The sequence below is a fragment of the Coenobita brevimanus genome, chromosome 93, assembly GCF_032717465.1.
Source record: "Coenobita brevimanus isolate Jiangsu-jjx chromosome 93, ASM3271746v2, whole genome shotgun sequence".
NCBI classification, from domain to species: domain Eukaryota; kingdom Metazoa; phylum Arthropoda; class Malacostraca; order Decapoda; family Coenobitidae; genus Coenobita; species Coenobita brevimanus.
In genome coordinates, this window is record NC_137046.1 from 61,088,478 (window position 1) to 61,109,110 (window position 20,633).

The following is a 20,633-nucleotide window of genomic DNA, read 5'->3' on the forward strand; positions in this document are numbered from 1 at the left end:
TTACTAATCTCTCTGTATCAGATTCTTTGTATCTGTAAAACGTTTTTGAAGCCCCCAGTGTGAAGTTTTAGTTTAGTAGGCTAGTACTTTTAGTTTGTACTAAATGAAGATCAGTTAGTTATATCTTTGAGTAAAAACGTTGAGAAGCAGCAGTATATTGTAAAGGGATATGAAGCATGTGAGGTTTATTAATGTGATTAATGTGAAGCAATATAAGGTCAGTAGGTTAACACTGGTAAAGCAGGTGATGTTTCACATAGGTCATTGGTAGCTGGAGTAAATGTAGGTTGTTTTAGGGTTAGGGCTGACACACTAGCTGTGTACTGGCAGAGGAGATCCTGGGAAAAATGTAACAAGTGAAAATTATAGTAAAGGAAATAATGGACATTTCAGTGATGGTGGAAAAATAAGAGAGCTGCATCTCTAATAATATAGTGTACTTTTCTGACATCAGTAATAATTTGTTTTACCTGTTCAGCCTTGAATAATTGTTAGATTTCTAAGCATTTCTTCCAGCATTTTCATTTATTTATAATGTGTCCCAGCAGCTTTCATGCTCGATGTATATGAAAATATGGAAATAACCGAGGCAAAACTGAAAGATTTGCCTAGATACGGTAATAATATACCTTCTGAAGCTTGTGAATTTGGTTTAGATCACCAGGCAAGACAGAAAACAACCTAAGAGGAGGGGGATTCAGTTCAGCATGATATATTTGGGATTTGACTCACCTTGGGCAAGGAAAATACGACTGGGAGCAGCTTGGAAAGATTGTGAAATTTAAGAACAATAGCCGGAAGAATAAATGAAACCAACGTTTACCAATTTTCTTTAATAAAGTTTAATGTGACTTATAATGATGGGCTTGATGAGTCACGGAAATGCATTATTTGGTTGATATCAATTACAGAACTTCATCAGTCCTACATGCACAAAAATATAGAGGTAAAGTAGCATTTTATGAATCAGAAACAATGTAGGTACCAATTGTCTTTTTTTGTAGTGATTATTTTCTTGTGTAGATCAGATATTCATTCTTAAATCTTTAGTGGAAAAGTTTCTAGAGAAGGGAAAGTTGTATGCGGCTTTCATGGATTTGAAGAAAGCATATGACAGGGTGGATAGACAAGGATTGTGGAAAGTATTAAGAATATATGGAGTAGATGGGAAGTTGTTGAATGCTGTGAAGAGTATTTATGATGGTGCTAATGCTGCAGTGCGTGTGGATGGTGAACTGAGTGAATTTTTCTCTTTGAAGGTTGGATTGAAACAGGGATGTGTCATGTCTCCATGGTTGTTCAATCTGTACATGGATGGAGTAATAAAAGAGGTACAAGGTAGGGTAGTGGATGTTTGAGTGGCCCTGGTGAGAGAGGGTAGTTTTTGGAAACTCCCTGTTCTGTTGTTTGCAGATGATACTGTGTTGTTGAGTGAAGATGAAGGAGAGCTGCAAGGCTTGGTGGATGAGTTTGGGAGAGTGTGTAAGAAACGGAATCTAAAGGTGAAAGTAGGGAAGAGTAAAGTGATGGTCTTTGAGAGAGGTGAAGTCAGTGAATGTACAGCGAGGTTGGATGGTGAGGAATTGGAAAATGTGAGTATGTTTAAGTACTTGGGTAGTGTGATGAGTAAGGATGGAGGTTTGGAGGGTGAAGTGCTTGAATGGGTACAGCAGGGAAGAAAGGTTGCAGATTCCTTGAAAGCATTGATAAGAAGCCGGGAAGTGAAAAAGCTACTACATGTCAGTATTGTGATACCAGCTCTAACGTATGGAAGTGAAGCTTGGACGTTGCTGGAAGGACACAAGTCAAGAGTGAGAGCAGTGGAAATGAGTTATTTAGGAGGAGCCTGTGGAGTCACATGGAGAGACAGGCTGACAAATGAGGATATAAAGGAGCATTGTGGTGTGGATGTGGATGTGATAGGAAGCGTTAGGAGGAATACACTGAGGTGGTTTGGCCATGTGGAGAGAATGGAGGGTGAAAGACTGACAAAGAGAGTGTATGTGAGTGAAGTGGAGGGGGAAGCCGAGGATGAGATGGAGGGATGGGGTGGAGAGGTATATGAGAGAGGGGGGTGTGAGTTGGGAGCGGGGCAGTGAAGTGGTGGGGGACAGGGCGACGTGGAGGCGATTTGTTTGTGGCCACCCTGAATGGGATTGAGGCGTCTGGCAGTAGATAGATAGATAGTTTTGGGTGATGATAATCAGCAACTGTTTTCCCTGTAGCCTATGATGATGTGAAATATGAGGAAAAACTCAAGGGTCAAGGGTACTACAGGATTTGAATGTAGTGTTACTGTATATCCCAAATGGGAAAATTAATGTGCAATCAGGTACCCAGTACTGAAAATAAGATTTAGGAAATTTAGTTTTTTAACCATATGGAAAATGTGAAACAGAAAAACTTTTTCGCAGCTAGAGAATTGTTTAGTAGTTGACATCATTGATGACTTCCCTCAGATTTTTTCCCCTAACAAATACAGGTACCAGTACTGTGTTAATGCCTGTTATTGTGACAGTTATTTCTTTATTTTTATTATTGAGCTCTCTTGGTTGGAAGCTGGCATTCTTGTTAGTGTGTGTGTGTGTGTGCCAAGGTTAGGGCCAGCATAATGCAAGCAGATTTGACAGTGAAGTACAGCCTTAAGTTTTTTGTTTGTGTAATGTTTAGGTGCTAATACTAATACTGTATGTATTATTGCACAGCTGGATAGGCTACTGTAATTAACTACTGTATGATATTTTATCGTGATTGTTTTTAGTGTTGCGCAGTAGCTAATAAGAAATAATCAGAAATGCTTAACCTTTTATTAGAAGGTAGCTAAATAAAATCGTCTTATGGTAGCTACCTAGAATGTAGTAGATGAAATTTCCCAGTTCTGAAAGGATTGTTGGAGACAAGGTTTACTCAGGAGAGGATAGAATATCATTCCAAACTGGTTAAAGTCATTTGGTGATAAATTGTTGTAGGTAATTAAAATAAACAGGGTTTCATGAAAGGGGATTAAAGAATTGCTTGCTAACTAGCCTACTAGCTACTGTACATACCTCCATCACAGATTCATGGGATGTGAGGCACAGTATAGGAGAGCAGTACATACTAAACATGTGCTTGTGGAAGGTTCTGTTTGTTTGTGCACAAAGTTCTGGAAAGCTCCTTTAATTGTGTTTGTGCATTCATGATAGGAAATTACTCTATTTTATCTGGACGATAATTCATTTATGTTATTGCAGTTCTGTGGAAATAGGAAGCTGCCAAGAGATATTGACAAGCTTATGACAGGAAACAGTTTTAATAATGTATTGCTATTAATTTATGAAATATGGTAGTAATTCTTTGGATATATGGTAGAATTGTAACACTAACAAAGCAATTTTGCGTCTCACAGTAGCTATTTCCAACCAGGCACAAAACATCAAATTTATTTTGAACTAAACAGTAAGAATCTATGTATTAAGAAAATTGTGTTTAAACTTAACTGGTTCATAGAGATGGTGTGCAGCTGACAAAGTTTGTAACTCGAAACTCGCAAATACTGTACCTAGGCTGTGGTACTTGCAGTCAGAGTTGTACAAATGATTGGTGAACATTATGAAAACAGTTAGAGGAAAAGAAGTTGTATCAGTTGCTTCAAGTAATCTATTTCGTTAGATTTAGAAGCTTCAGTACTTTGATACAGTTCCTGGATATTTTTATACTCTTACTCTTTTTTTTGTAGGTTTGACAAACAAAAGTAACACGCTGAAGCTTCTCAGAAAAGTTCGTTGCTAAATAGGGGAACAGCTTTACTGTATATCCTATCCCAGCACTGTACTTCAAAGTTCTTTCTTTTGCATGGTCCACCCATTGAAATCCGTAAAGCATTCTGCAGATCTCTTATTTTCTTTAGCAACAATGCATCATCAGCTTACAATCTTGTGAATAATATACAGTAAACCCTCGATATAACGAACTAATTGGGGGGAGGGGTGGGTCGCCATATCCAAAAGTTGGCTATATACAAGGGGTTCGGTATTGCCGAACTCAGTTCGCTATATAAGAGGAGTCGTTTGGTCCTACATGCTCAGACATGACCTAAACTATATGAAGTTTTACATGGAGAATTCAGTGGTTTATGAAATTGTACGTGTAAATACAATACTGTATGAAGTTGCACATGCAAATACAATACCTAGCTATAATAGGAATACTGTACAGTATAATGGAGTACAGTTAAAGTACACTTATTGTGCCATGAAGGGATGCTTTTGAAGTATCGGTATATACACTTAATGTGCCAGGAAAGGATGCTGTAGTCACTGTGGGCTGATTCGTGAACTTCCTCAGCATTTAGCGACCTTCGTTTGCAAAATCTGGGGGAAGTTTGGTCGCGATTTGACTGTTCGTTATATGCAAAATTCACAATACTGGGGTTCGTTATATCAAGGGTTTACTGTACTGTATATCCATTTCGTGTGGTGTCTGCTTTCTTCTTTTAAATCCTAGACTGCCCTATCCAGTTTCAGTCAGCCATCCCACAACACCTTTCATATAGAGCCTGCAGAGCCATTTTTAAGTTTAATTTTTTTCCCAAAGTATGTGACACCAACCCAAACATGCCCAAATATGACGTTCCCAGTCGTTGCATGCTCCTACGACCCATAGGAGAAGGTGCCAACTTTTCTTTTCTAAGGCATTGTGTCTTCCATAATGTTTGGCATGTTCCCAACCAGATTATCATGTTATATATGTGCAAGCTGACAACAAATTGAACAACCAAAGGAGTTTAATGCTTCCCATGCCTATATCAGCTTTTATTCCAAAAGTTTCATGGAATTTTTCCCCACATTCACACATTTTACTTTAATTTCTGGTAGCTATGACCATATTCCTTTGGCTACTGTCGAATATAATGCTTTGCTAAGTATTAGGTACCTGATACAGTACTTTATGTTGCAGTGTAGGGGTGCTTCATTGGTTTGAACATAATCATCGTTAATTTACCTGTCATTAGAAGTTTGTTAGATAATTGTATGAACCATAAAATGAGAATTTCAGAAACTAGGTGCTGATTAGCTTTACAGTACAGTAAAACCTCACAATAATGGACTAATTGGGGCCAAAGCCATTCCAAAAAAGAAACATTTGGACTTCCCCCTGCTAACCCAGACTTTTTCCGATATATCAGACATTAGTCCGGATCGCACCTATGGTTTTTAAACCGTTTTCACTACCATTGCAGTACAGTACTGTGCAATACCATATTATACATTCATTACAATAATCAAATGATATATATACTAATACTGTACTGTACACTGATAAACATGTTTTTTATTTACCTTATTGTGGTGAACATAACTGCAGTGGTCAGGCAATCCGGACTGCTTTTGGTTTTATCGGACTTTTTCTGATACCCGGTATATAAGAATTTAGTCCGGTAGCTCCTTGATTCCGATAAAAGCGATTTCTAGTCTGGTGAAGTCTGTTATATTGAGGTCTTACTGTATTGAAGAAGTGTACTGATGCAATAATATTACAGTATTTCATAACATGTTGCCTGTGATTAATGTAGAGTGCAGTTGTTTTTGCATAATACCATACTGTAGTTATCTTAGGTTTATTTATACTGGGACATGTATGTGCTATATTGCTACTGTTTTTATTTGCAGAATGGTGAGACATTATTTTTCAAATTGCCACAATATTTAAGTACACTATGCTAACATTTTTCTAATGCTTCTCTCTCTCTCTCTCTCTCTCTCTCTCTCTCTCTCTCTCTCTCTCTCATACCATAAATGTCTACCCCAGTGTGTCCTGTACACTGGTATATTTATTGCAACTCTTGGAGCTACAGTAACTGAATTTGTAGTTGATGACTATGCATGTTCATATTGGATGACTAACCCCTGTTAACCAAAACTGATCATTTTGTTATACTGTACTGTATTTAAGTCCCAGATATTTTTGGAGCAAAGTGATTTGCAGTGTATTACTGTACTGACCTTGTACAATTTTGCAGCGGACATCATCTCGTGTGTTGAATTCAACCATGATGGTGACCTGCTGGCCACAGGGGACAAGGGAGGCAGAGTTGTCATCTTCCAGCGTGATCCCTCGGTGAGTTCACCCTTTTCATGACCCTTGCAGTTCTTCATTATTATAAGTTGTTGCAGTACTCCCTCAATTATTTGATGTAATAAATCCAAAGGCATTTCTTGGTAGAGGCAATATCAGGATAATGAACAATATCACCCATAACCTAGACCTAACCTATTTGTACAGTACCTCTGCTTACTTTGGCAGTGTTTTCTGGTCATTCAGACATTTAGACGTAAGAACACACATAGTATTATATCCAAAATAATTTTTAAACGACAAGAAAACCGTGAAAAAAACACAGTGAAAACCAAAAAACACCCTACCTATACACTACTGTATATACAGTACCCCTCCAAATTTTGGCACTGTTTTCAGGTCATTCTGCCATATTTAGACATCAAAACACACACAGGAATATCCAAAATAATTTTAGACACCAAAAAAAACCTGAAAAACATTAAAAAAGAAAAAACATCCTACCTATACACTGCTGTATGTACAGCACCCCTCCTAATTTTGGCTGTGTTTTCAGGTCATTCTGCCATATTTAGACAGCAAAGCACAAACAGGAATATCCAAAACAATTTTAAACCAAGAAAACTATGGGAAAAAAAATTACAAACATAAAACATCCTACCTGTACAGTACACTATATGCAGCACCTCTCCTAATTTTGGCACTGTTTTCAGGTCAGTCTGCCATATTTTGACATCATAACTTACATAGAAATATCCAAAATAATTTTAAACAAGAAAACAATGAAAAAACCTAAAGTTCCCTGATGAAAAGCATTTGATTGGGGTGCTTACCATCTAGTGCACGGCAGACAGGCTTCATAACCCGCACATCTCCAGCAGGTGCATGGTTGTCTCATGTGGTCTAGTGGCTAACCTTCGAATTTAGGAAAGGTCAAAGAACTCCTCCTCCTCCTCCTCTACCTGCTGGAGCTGAGCGATGAGTGGGGACATGTGGTGCGGTAATGATGGCCTACCTGCCTCAGTAGACTCCAAAGACAGACGGAAACTTACGTCCAATGGAGACTCACTGGCTGTCGATGTGCTCAGTTATGGGTCTGATAGTGAAGGTGGGAAATGAGGTGGTGTTTTTGGTGGTGGTGGCAGTGAAGGTGGTGGTGAGAATGGACTGGCACTCATGGGGGTGGCAGGCTTGAAGAAGGAGCCGATCCTGGTCTAACGATAGGACCGACGATTCTGCCAGAGGATGACAGCATCCCTGACTGCCTGCAGCTCCATCGCCAGGCTGAGTGGCACCAACTCCCTATCATAGTGTGGGTGTTCAGAGTGTTCCAGAACCTCCTCAAGACTGGCATGTAGGGAATGGAGACGAGGGAGTAATGGAGTTGCGGTGGGCTGCGAGTCAGGGTCCTCCTCCTCCTCCTCATCGGTATCACTGTCTTCTTTCGTTCTTGCAGAGGCAGCAGCAGCGATCTCCTCATCAGACATCGTCTGATAACCAGGATCACTACCATTGTTGTCCAATCAATCCCTCATGTCGTCGACGTCCACTTGCTCTCCTGCTGTGCAAAGACAAAGGTGGAAACCATCCATGTCAAACCCCTCAAAGTTTTTTTTTTTTTTTTTTTTTTTTTTTTTTTTTTTTTTTTAATGCGAGGAAGAAGGAACCAATGGCCATGAGCCCGCAATAACAGTTCCCTCCAAGAGAGAGAGCCAAATTCAAGATCCATTCATTTCGAGATGCCTGGACACACTGCGTTTGAAAGACTGGAGATCATAGGCAGCAGGAAATACAGACAGAGGGAGACAGTTCCAGAGTTGACCTGTTGCATAAATGAAGGACTGGGAGTAACGGTTAACTCTTGTATTAGAGAGTTGGACAGAAAAGGGATGAGAGTTTGCTGCTAGACGGGTGCTACGCGCCCATCGTAGAGGTGGAGGAATGCATGCAGACAGTTCAGAGGAGCAGTGACCATTAAAGTAACGATAGAAAAGAGATAAAGATGCAACAGTGCGGCGAAAAGACAGAGGTTGAAGGGATTCAGTAAGAGGAGGAGAGTTAATGAGATGAAAAGCCTTTGACTCCACCCTATTGAGAAGAGCTGTATGTGGGGAGCCTCCCCACACATGAGAGTTGTACTCCACACAGGGGTGGATAAAACCTCTGTATAGAGTCAACAATTGTGCAGGGGTAAAGAAGGAACGGAGTCGGCTTAGCACACCCAATCTCTTGGAAGCAGATTTTACAAGAGATGTAATATGATCTTTCCAAGATAAGTCCCAAGTAAATGAAACCCCAAGCATGTTCAAGGATGATGCAGGATTAAGCTCGGCTTCACTTCCCTGGAGGAGACGAGACCAACCGCGTCCAGGGTTTGCACGGAGACCTTTTTCCACGCGTTCATGTTGTAATGCTGAAGATTTTGCAAGGTCTTCTCCCCATGTGTGTTCTTGGCCTTGTCTGTGTCATCCAACTTCACCATCACCTCAAGAGGAACCTCTGCTGGTTCGGTCTCTTGGCAGCCATGATAACACCCTGGTCCATTGGTTGAATCAGAGCAGTCGTATTAGGTGGCAGAAACATGCACCTAATGCGCCCATCATCAGCAGCCAGATCCTTCTCAGACGGATGTGTGAGGGCATTGTCCAGGAGCCTGAGTGCCTTCACCACGTCGCGAACGAGACCAAGGACCTCGGTTTGATAACAGATAACCTCCTTGATGAAGTGTGTGTTGAACCAGTCTCTGAAGATCTTGGCGGTAAACCAGGCCTTCACAGAATGGTACCACACAACAGGCAGGCTATCCATCAACCCACGGAGACAATGTGGTTGTTTTGCATGCCAAACAATAATGAGTTTGAGGCAGTGGATCCCTTTAGCATTAGCACAGCACAAAACAGAGACATGTTGTTTGGATACCTTGCGACCAGACGGCCTTCTCCTCCTCTGCCAGAATGTTGGTGGGCAGTGATCGGTAGAATAGACCATTTTCATCAGCATAATAGACTTGACCAAGGACAAGGCCTTCGTTCTTGATCAAGCGCTGCACCTTCTGACGAAACGGGTCTACATCCTCCGCTGCCATGTCCAAGGCCTTGCCATGTGCTTTACAGTCTGTGAGTCCATGGCGAAGTTGAAGCAAAAGAGTCAACCTTCGTAACCCTTTAAGTTGTGTACATTGTGCAGGCATGCAAACTTTTTGGCTGTAGCTTTCACCTTGGTCCCACGCACAAGCACACCGGCAGTACATTGCTGGCAAAACCACAACAGTGTCGTTTGGTTGATAATGGTGTGCCTGGCCTGGGCCATGACCATCCAGTCGCTCCTACACGTGCTTTCGCCAAAGTCCTGTCCGTACTGCGAAAGCTTGTCCCGTGACTTCTTGATATCAGTTTTGAACTGGCTAGATCATTTTCCCGCAGTATGCGTTCTGTGGTCCAGCCCGCATCATCCTTGCTCAGTATCTTATGCTTACTCTCCAGAGTCAAAACCTTCCTCTTCCGTGTCTCAGGTGGTGGTGGGGCCATCATCTCACGAGAATGCAGCAGAGTAGGACCACAACCTGAAGAAGGTAGGGGACCACCACAAAAGTGACCGCATTCACAGCCGTGCTAGCAGTATTACTAGAGCATGATTACACATGAGGGAGACAAAGGCAGGAACTGAGGTGCGGGTTTGGAGGCCAGCAAGCAGTTCAGTGCTGCTGTATCGTACCCCATGCTTGCGTTCGAGCACAGAGGAAGCAAAATGCGGCGAACTGACATGTGCCTGCAAGGTTCATTTCAGGTTGCTCAGGCAAGGGTTGTCACCTGACAACAGCAGTAGATGACCAGTACATCACCATCTCAGGCAGTGTATGGCTTCTGTGGCCTTCCAGGTGACTCTGATCATTTGGTAGGGAAGCACACAGGCACTCGTGGTGGGGGATTTCACACTAATCCCGGAGGCCAGGGGACTCCTGCTATTCGGTGTAGAGGCAGACGGGTGCTTTTACTGAACATTTACTTGTGGCTGATGGTCTGTCTTACTTGCGCATTGGCTGTTGGGAAACACAGCTGGTGGCCGCGTGACTTTGGACATTGGGTGGGAATGCACACGGATGTTTTGACACTGTGGGTTACAGTTGGTATTACTCGGGTGCTAGTGGTTTGTAGGAAATGATCAGGCCAGCATGCAACTTTGACCATTCAATACAGGGGCGGATGAATGTTTTAGCTCAGGTTGTGGGTTACTATCTATTTCCCATGCACGGCTAGAACCCAGCAGCCATGATACTGATTGTTTGAACATGTTGGCTGGCCGGTCAAAGTTCTCAGGGACTTTTATGTTCGGATAATGGCAAGTAAATTCGGATTATGGTTTATTAGAGCAAGGTCCAGTATCTGGATAACAAACAGGTCCATATGCTGCAGGTCTGGATAAATGAGGGATTACTGTATTATTATTTTTACCAGTATTTTATCCACATCATAAAATGCCAGGGAGCTACAGTATAAGAGTGGTGTTCTTCCCTCTCCTTACCATTTGCATACTGATCGGCCAACAATACCTATTTCCACAGGGTTTGTTACTGCCTCCCATCCTAACCAGATGACCATTTTCCTTCCCACTCCTCTCCACCCATTCCAATACAGTATTTTCTTTGTGATAAAATTCTGGAAAATTTCAATTACTTTGTATGCCATTTTGTGAGGAGTTTTGTACCTGTTTGCTCAAGTATTAAAGTATTACACAAGTATTATACTATTAAATGGTAGTACAGTTCGTAATTGCAACCCCAGGCTTATCTGAATGTAAATCCAGTGAACTGCAGGCCAAAGCTACATGTTTGCAGTCCACCATCCTCCTGTAGGGGGATAGGGAGGGGATTGAGCAATGATTGTAAAACATCATCATCACCTGCCAGTTATAATGGTGTCCCTGCTTGAAGGTGTGTGTCTGACACCACTGTTTAATGGTTTTCAGTAGGATTAATTTATATTTGTAGCTATTTGTTACCACTCCCACATGACTTTATTCAGTTGAAATGAAATTACAGTATTAAATGGTTTAGGAACTTTACGGTGATATCTAGAAACCACAAATGAAATCTGTCATATTAAATGAAATAGAAACATCATCATCATCATCATCATCATTATCTGGACCTCCTTTCCCATCCTATGGCAGGGTGAGGAGTAGCAACATCCAGACAGCCAATTTTGCCCAATCCAATGGGCCACACTTCCATTCACTCATCATTCAAGCTCCAGGAATCCTGGCTCTATCTGATATAACAAAAAGTTTCACCACATTCTGTAGCTTCACATAAACGTATCCGGGAAGGGGGGGGAGGTGGAGGTACAGTTCATTCTATACAGGTAGAAGGATGGGGTGGAGAGCTGTATGAGAGGGGTGTGTAACTTGGAGAAAGGGCAGTCAGATGGCAGGGGACAAGGTGGTTTGGAGGCAGTTCATTTGTGGCCACCTGTTATTGAATTAATACATTTTGTAATAGGTGTATAGACAGACATTCTCTTGCCAAAAAGGTTATGCATCAGTTCTTACAAAATACTCTTGATACGATGATGGTTAGTGTTTAGAATTTGCATAATCTGTGATGTGATTATACTAATGATTACATATTCTAAATGGTGTATTGTTTTTCCAGTCTAAGAATTGCCATCCGAGACGGGGCGAATACAATGTGTACAGCACCTTCCAGAGCCATGAACCAGAGTTTGATTACCTCAAGTCCTTAGAAATTGAAGAAAAAATTAACAAAATTAGATGGCTCAAGAGGAAAAACCCTGCACATTTCTTACTTTCTACTAATGGTGAGCACTCCATATCTCTGATGGTACAGTACTGTATTGTATAGTTTTGTGTTTATCATGTATCAGCTAATATTATGTGTTAGGGGTGTTTGCATTAGGTAAACTAATCTTGGATAGCAGTTAAGGCTATGAACATTTCATAGCTTACCAATATGTAGGTAGCAGTGGTGATGGAGACAGTAACATTATCTTAGTATACATCAGTTCTTTCTTAGCTACTAGGGTGATGTTCCTTTTTGTCTTGTTCAATAAATTTCCTGTTAATTGGGTAGTAGGAACCTAAAAAGCCTGGCTGACTATATTAACTGCCTCTTAATGCATTAGTTATGGATTGAGAATTGAACCATATTGAGTACTGTATCATTACTATGCAAAGACTAAATCTGATTTATACTTTTGAATGGTGAATGAAGCAGCTAAGGAATATGTAGTAGCTTTTAGGTAGTCTGTAAGGTAACACAGCTAGCAATATTATGTTTTTCACTACCAATGAAAAATTTTTTTTTTTGCAAATTTTTTAGTGTTGGTAAAAACATCCACTCAGTGTAGTGCTGCTTTGGGTGTCTGTCCTTTCCTCTCCTCGTTCCTTCCTCATCTGTCTCTTTCCTTCATACTTTAATCTTCCTTCAGCCTACAGGTGACTTTACATTCCCTCTTCTGTCTTTATTTCCTTCACTCTTTCCTCTTCCATTTGCCTATGGGTGACTTTACACTGAAAGACAAGCCAAATGGTTTCTTGCACACCAGGAAACCATTTACAATGCTGGGTGGTAACCATATAACCAAATTATGGCACCTGGTGGTTCAGTGGGCAATAAAGGTGATCCAGTTGGATTGAGCCCTTGTAGGTTTATCTGCAAGGGGTGGTTTGGGGTTTATTGCATACGTAATGCCACTCGGGTGAGTGAACAGCTTAACTCACCTGAGTGGCATTATGTGAGCAATAAACCCCAACCACCCCTTGGAGATAAACCTACACAGGCTCAGTCCCACTGGATCACCTTAATTGCCCACTAAACCACCAGGCATCTTAATTTGATTATATGGTTACCACCCAGCATAGAAAATGGTTTCCTGGTGTACAGGAAACCATTTGGCTTGTCACTCAGTGTAGTCACTCACAGGCAGAAGGAAGAGGAAAGAATGAAGGAAGAAAAGACAGAAGTGAGAGTGTAAAGTCACCTGTAGGCAGAAGGACGTGGAAAGAATGAAGTAAAGAAAGACAGAAAAGAAAGAAAGGAGAAGAGGAAAGGGCAGACATCTGAGAGCAGCACTACATCGAGTGATTGGATTGTGAGTGCCCCCACCTACCACCTACCTCCACCTATCACCTAATATGGTAGGTGGGGGTAGGAATGTACATCATCTGCTTTAACTCTTTCTGTTACTGAGATATGAGGAAATCAGAGGAACATAGGACATTAGGCAATAGCAATGAAGTTTGGATAGCAGGGAATGGTGCATGGCCTTACGTTTTCATAGCTCCTCCTAATTACAATTTCATCTTTCGTCAAGTTAGACTAATTGAACTCTCTAATGTCTGTATGACCTGTTCATCTGCTTTCTGAGCTTTGAACCTAATTTTTTCCAGCATCGATTTGAGCTGATAGAAAACTTTCCCTCAGGAAGTTGCGAAAGCATGAAGACATGTTTGGTAATAAGTGGACAAATGTTCCAGTACTTCTTCACAGAAATGTTCAGATATGATAATGCTGTATTATCTTTATGCAAAACAGCACAGATATTTCAGTTTGAGTAAAAGCTGGCTAGGTAGACCGTAGGTGCACTGCTGTATGTATTGTCATGCCATCTTGAAATACAGAGGTGTCCATGTTACAGATAAAACAATAAAGTTATGGAAGGTGTCTGAGCGAGACAAGCGGGCGGAGGGCTACAACCTCCGTGATGAGTCCGGCCAGATCAGGGACCCCACCTCACTCACATCTTTACGGGTCTGTAGGACATGCTTTGAGTTGTGTGTGTGTGTGTGTGTGATATATTTATCTATCTTTTCCGTTCTTCCTCTTCTATCTGTCTTTACTTCATGCTTTTCTTGTCCTTCAGCCTGCAGGTGACTTTACATTCCCTCTTTTGTCTTTCTTTCCTTCATTCTTTCCTGTTCCTTTTGCCTATGGGTGACTCTACACTGAGTGACAAACCAAATGGTTTCTTGTTCACCAGGAAACCATTTACAATGCTGGGTGGTAACCATACAGTATAGCCACATTATGGCGCCTGGTGGTTTAGTAGGCAGTGACGGCACGCCAATCGGATTGAGCTGGTGAAGGTTTATATCCGGGGTTGGTTGTGGTTTATTGCTAACGTAATGCCACTCAGGAATGAGTAAGGCTGGTCACTCTTGTTTTAAATGTCAGGACCAACTTGCCTAGTCCGGGGCTCCCACGCTTCTCATGGGACAACGTAGGAATGGATGATGAATGAAGTCCGTTATATCGAGGTATCACTCTGTACTGATTAAGTGATAAGGGAGCATGCTTAAATATTAGTACTTTATAGCAGAACTGATGTAGTGTGTTATGAGAATGAGCTTGAGGATGGTAGGAGGCATGGTGGATCTGGGAGTACTGTACATGCATGGATATAGTAAATAACTGTGAGAGAGAGTAAGTTAATGAAGTTGACGAGACCAAGGAAATCACGTTGTGGTGATCATCATCCCACTTCTCTTTTTCCGGGGCAGGTGGGGAAGGAGTAAATAGACATTCAGATAAGTTGAAATATGTATGGAGAAGCCACATTACCTTGACAAGGATTTATTTTATATATATATATATATATATATATATATATATATATATATATATATATTTATACTGTATATATAATGTGGTAGGTGCTTACCATCCACTCACTCGATGTAGTGCTGCACTTGGGTGTCTGCCCTTTCCTCTCTTCCATCCTTCTTCCTTCCATCCTCTTCTGTCTCTTTTTCCTTCATTCTTTCCTTGTCTTTCTGCCTACGGTTGACTTTGCACTCCCTCTTCTGTCTTTCTTTCCTTCATTCTTTCCTTTTCCTTCTGCCTGTGGGTGACTCTACACTGAGTGACAAGCCAAGTGGTTTCCTGTACACCAGGAAACCATTTACTACGCTGGGTGGTAACCATATATCCAAATTTTGGCTCCTGGTGGTTTAATGGGTAATTATTGCGCACCAGTCAGATTGAGCCTGTGTAGGTTTATATCCAAGGGGTGGTTGGGGTTGATTGCTCATGTAATGCCACTCAGGGATGAGTGAGGCTGGTCACTTTCATGTTAAATGTCAAGACCAGCTGCCTAGCCCCGGGCTTCTACACTCCTCGTGGGGCAATGTAGGATTGGATGATGGATGGATGGATGGGTATATATATATATATAATATTGTCAGCAGAATGATTGATGAGTGTATATGACTTGCATGGAAAAAGGAAAAGAAAAAAAAATGCAGATGAGTATGTTTATGAGGAGGAGCCATATTTTTTAAAAAATTGAAATAGTGTAAATTGTTGTGTGGTCATTTTTGCTGTAGATGTTTTTAGTTCTCCCAGTGTTGTTCATTCTCTCTGCCATGGGATTTTGTCTCACCTCAGCATAATTTTAATGATTCATTGGATTATGTGTTACATGGTCAGTGCTTGTTTTCAATCCATCCTGTCCATCTGTCATCTACTACTGTTTTGTACATCAAGAGCATTGGTCCTTGGGCCAGGCTGCTTAGTCCTGACATTTAACCTATAATCTGTGACATTCCTCAATAGAGGACATAGCTCTTGAGACATATCACAGTAGAGGCCAGACAATATTTATTTATTTTTTTTTTAAAGCTCCTTACAGCTGATGTATTGTAGATATACCTAGAAATTTGCAAATCCATAATCAGTATGCCCTCTTCCATCACATACTTCATAAAACTGGTCTTTGGTGAATTAAATATACATAAATGTATTTCTTTCATGAAAAATTCTTAATTTCATGGCATTGTAGTAGTTAACTACTTAGCATATGGATGAAGAAATAGCTTGACAGATTTCCTCACATTCTCTGTGAGCCAGTATGAGCAAAAACAAAAAATAATAGGGAACTTGTTTTTCCCTGCACCTGAGGAGCAGTGCAGGTTTTCTCAGTTGCCTATCTCGAAGTGGCATTATGTGGACAATAAACCAAAACCACTTCTCAGATGTAGCTAACTCGTTCAGGCCACATGTGATTGGAGTGTCATCATTTATTGTAGTTGCATTGATTGATAGTATTTCTTGTTGCAGGTACCTGTATTAAAACCAATGGAACTTATGGTTGAAGCATCACCTAGGAGAATCTTTGCCAATGCACACACATACCACATCAATTCCATCTCCATTAACTCTGATCAAGAGACGTACCTCTCAGCAGATGACCTTCGAATCAACTTATGGCATATGGAGGTCACAGATCAGGTACGTTATGCTGGAAACTTAAGATCCCTGTCAGTAGTTCATTGATATATCTTGTCATGGTATCACTTTAGATTCCTGATTCATCAACACAGGGTACCGGTATATGCAGGAAGTTATTTGTAATCTTGCCTTTGCTAGTTACTCAGACAGACTCTGATGAGGTATTGTTTTTGTTTGTTTGTTTGTTTGTTAGCCACATTATGAAAAAATGACTGAATGGAATTACATGAAACTTTCAGGATATGTAGGCACTGGTCCCCAAAGAAAGTGATTAAATTTTGGTGGTAATCGAGTGACCTTGAATGGTCAAAATCAGGGTCACAGATTTTCAGTGAGTTATAACTTGAAAATGGTTGAAGATAGAGATATTTTCTATTAAGAACATAGGAACTCGTAATACGGGGCTTCATTTGGCACGAATACCATTGACCTTGAATGACCTTGAAAGGTCAGACTCAAGGTCACAGATATTCAGGAGGCTATAACTCAAAACTAGTTGAAGATAGAGAGACATATACCATTATCAGTGTATGGGAAATCCCATATGGGTTTTTAATTGGTACCTTGATCTTTGACTTTAAGTGACCTTGAAAGGTCAAACTCAAGGTCATGGATATTCAGGGGGCTATAACTCAAAACTTGTTGAAGATATTTACTAATACCACGATGTAGAAAGTATCATATGGGGTTTCATTTGGCAGCATGACTTTTGACCTTGAGTGACCTTGAAAGTTCAAATGCAAGATCATGGATTTTCACAGGGTGTAACTTGACATTTGTGCCATTACCTTAGATTAATTGTGCACTGACACTAAATGGCAGAAATGAGCCAGTATTTAACAGCAGTGAAATAACTGCTGTTGGGCAAGGTTTGTTATGCCTGGCACCACTTGTTTCATGATACCTTCAACATATTAAAATTTCATAAAATTGCTCTCTCAGTTCCATATATTAAGTTTGTTGGCACACCGTACTGAGCTTGGTTAATTGGAACCCCAGCTGTGCAGAAATGTCTCATTTCCACTAAAGGTGATTCAGAGTGTATATTACCGTAAAACTTTCTGGACTGCTGAACAGAGTCCAGCATCCTTTAAAAACAACATTTTGGACAAGACTTAGGGGTGCGTCCAGCTTTACTTGTTTACTTGGGCCTTAGAACATGTTGATCACCTATGTTTATAGTGTGAGTAGTTTCTGGCTGTTGTCACCTTGTTAGTAATAACAAACCCAGTTACAAAAGTTGCACATAACCAGGCTGCCATATCACATGTACAGTGATCCCTTGGTTATAGCAGTAATCACTATGAGATTAAAACTGCACTCCTGCAATTATAGTGCATTTTTCGACTCAGTTATCACACACCTGACCTGCTTTCTTATGGCAGTGATGGTTCAGTGTGTGTGATTTCTGATGGTTCAGAGGGGCTTAGAGGGATTGAGAGGTGAGGCCCTAGCCACCCTACTTGAGGAGTTAATCTCAGGTGGTTGAGACCACTAACTCTCTACCCCCTAGCCTCAGAACTCCTTACCTCAAGCCCATCTCAGGTCTCTATGGTATGTGTTTCTTCCATATTGTGCCCTCTTCACTTTCTGCTAACCTAATCATGCCCATGTGTGTTTCTGATACCATAACATTATGTATGTATTTAGTGGGTCTAAATTGTCATAACAGGGAAATTTGGGGTTTGCCCTTTGGATGCCTGGTACCAGTTAGGACAGATCCCATAGGGTCTGTGCTTTCGTTATCATGCTGTTATGTATCACGTGCCCTGTTCAGTGCCAGTTAAGCACGATAACCAAGGTATCTATATTTTTAGATATGGGGGGAAGAAAAATCCACATGTTATTGTTGGTCTTCTGCAGGTGCTTATGACCAAAATGAAATAAGAATTTATCCAGTACATTTATTAGGTAATTACTGTATGTACAGAAGAGTTCAAGGTGAAAGCTTAGTATTATTTTTAAAAATCAGATTATAGTTCATTTATTATTTTTATTCTTACATTTCTGATAGTTACATATGTATCTTCAGTGTCATCTCTGTCGTGTGGTATGTAAACCAAAACATTTGCTTATGGGATAAAAAGGTTATGCAGCAGCTGCCAGCCTTAATGTATAATATACTTATCTGAAGTATTTCATCTTCAGTCATTCAACATTGTGGACATCAAGCCAACCAATATGGAAGAGCTAACGGAGGTGATCACAGCGGCTGAGTTCCATCCCCATGACTGCAATGTTTTCGTCTACTCTAGTAGCAAGGGAACCATACGGCTCTGCGACATGAGGCAGGCTGCCCTCTGTGATAGCCACTCCAAATGTTAGTATTAGTTCACTTCTGGAAGCTGTAATATATGTTGAAGTGGTGAAGTTGAGTAAATTTTCAAATGAGGTGTGACTTTTTTTTTTTTTTTTAAATAAGATGTTGGCCTTGTATGTATGTGTAAGCCTTTTTCACCCATTGATGGCAACTAAGGGTGATGGTAGATGCCCTGTAAATATAGTCCCACCACTGTGCCACCAGCAGCTAGCTTGTGCAGGTTTTTTAATGGCCATATTCCCTTACTATTCTCATCCATTACCTATGGCCTTTGGTTTTGAGTTTTCCTACTACCTAGGTCAGCTTTCTTCCAAGGCTAAGAAGTCCAGCCAGTCTAAGGGAATAGATTTTAATTGTGTGGAAGAGATACATATGCAAACTAGTTTCAGCCTGGAGGCTTAGTGTTAATAGTGGTACTATTGGGCCCTCTGATGGTTAGGACAACACTAATATTCCATTCCTACCAATGCACAGTGATTTTATTTATCCGAAAGTAAGTTAAAACGTACGAGCCTTAATCTTTTCATAGATGGGAGGTATTAAGAGTACTGGGGAGAGGGATATGTCTGAGGTTGGTTAGAGACTGGGAAGTAAACCAGAGATTTGCAGATGATATAGCATTGGTCATAGACTCATTATGTAAACTTCAGCACTTGATATTTGAGATCAGAGGAGTTTGTGAGAGGAATAAGTTGAGAGTAAGTGTGAGAATGAGCAGTGTAGTAGATACTGCACACAGTGATATTAAGAGAATGTTGAACTTAAAAACCTGAAGTAAGCCATAGGATAGGAAAGGCAGAAGTATTAGGGGAGTTAGGAAGTGTATGGGGGAAAAAAAAAAAAAATAGTTTCTCCAGCTGAAGTTGGATATGATTGAAGGCATAATGATGCCAACAATGTAGTATGGATGTGAGGTATGGGCTGTGAATATGAAGGATTGGAAAAGGGTGAAAATGTTATAAATTAAGTGCCTGAGGTCTTGTTATGCAGCTCAGCATCTGCATCCATCATATTTGGCCTACTGTATAGTACTGTTCCTCACAGTTCTTCACCAGATTCACTCGTTTCCAAATGTCCTGAGTTATCTTATAATCCAATGTAAAACAAACCTTTTGGACACTTTATATAATTTTCCTGCCTCCACTAAAGTACTACCCCTCAATCAATGACACGTTTGTTTCACGTATGCAAGATAGACTGTACCTCAGCACAACCTGTACAAAGAATCTGAAGGTGCTACCCAGCTGAAATGGATCATTATCTGTAAGCTAGTAAGGATTATGACAGTAAGCTGTGAATCTCAACAGCAGCAGCAAGAACTTCCATCATAAGATTGCTGGATTCTATTGACATGCAGTAGTATTTGTTGTTCTGGTTCAAATAATTTGTTTCAGTGTTTGAGGTATGATTGTGAGCTTTGAATCTCAACAGCAACAGCAAGTACTTCCATATTAAGATTGGTGGATTGACTTGTTATGTAGTAATATTTGTTGTACTAGTTTCAAAATTATTTGTTTCAGTGTTTGAGGAGCCAGAAGATCCAACCAACCGGAGCTTCTTCAGTGAAATCATCTCGTCTATAAGTGATGTTAAGTTCTCCAACAGTGGCCGCTACATGATATCTAGAGACTATCTCTCTGTCAAAGTTTGGGATTTACATATGGAAACCAAGCCCATTGAAACTTATCCGGTAAGATCTGAAGTACCAATTAATGACAGTTTAAAGTTGTCTTGCAAAGTAGAGCTAATTCACTTGGTGAAGTGATTTTTTAAGCAACCCTTTTGTTAGGCTGGACATTTTTCCTTTACACAGTGAGCATTCGTTTTGGATTTGTTTAACCCGTTAACTGCTCATGGCGGTTTTATGGAGGTGTTCGTGGTGCACAGACATAGGGGTAAAAATGAAATTTCCCAAAGGCCAAATTTTGTCTTAGGAATTGAGAGAACACATGCCAAAGTATGTAGAAACAAAGTATTAGCTCAATATTTACCTTGGTAAAGCCATGGATG

General features: G+C 40.6%; 1 protein-coding gene across 3 annotated transcripts in view; it reads left to right on the forward strand.

Annotated features, from left to right (window-relative positions):
- The window catches only part of tws (protein phosphatase 2 regulatory subunit tws), a 59,624-nt gene that overhangs the window by 28,391 nt on the left and 10,600 nt on the right, over positions 1-20,633 (forward strand). For all 3 annotated transcript variants that reach the window (XM_080282444.1, XM_080282445.1, XM_080282446.1), the window contains exons 3-8: positions 6,002-6,099; positions 11,708-11,873; positions 13,713-13,825; positions 16,133-16,303; positions 18,452-18,623; positions 20,144-20,313. In XM_080282444.1, the coding sequence (XP_080138570.1) occupies positions 6,002-6,099; positions 11,708-11,873; positions 13,713-13,825; positions 16,133-16,303; positions 18,452-18,623; positions 20,144-20,313 (890 nt within the window). The remainder of the gene's footprint in view (positions 1-6,001; positions 6,100-11,707; positions 11,874-13,712; positions 13,826-16,132; positions 16,304-18,451; positions 18,624-20,143; positions 20,314-20,633) is intronic.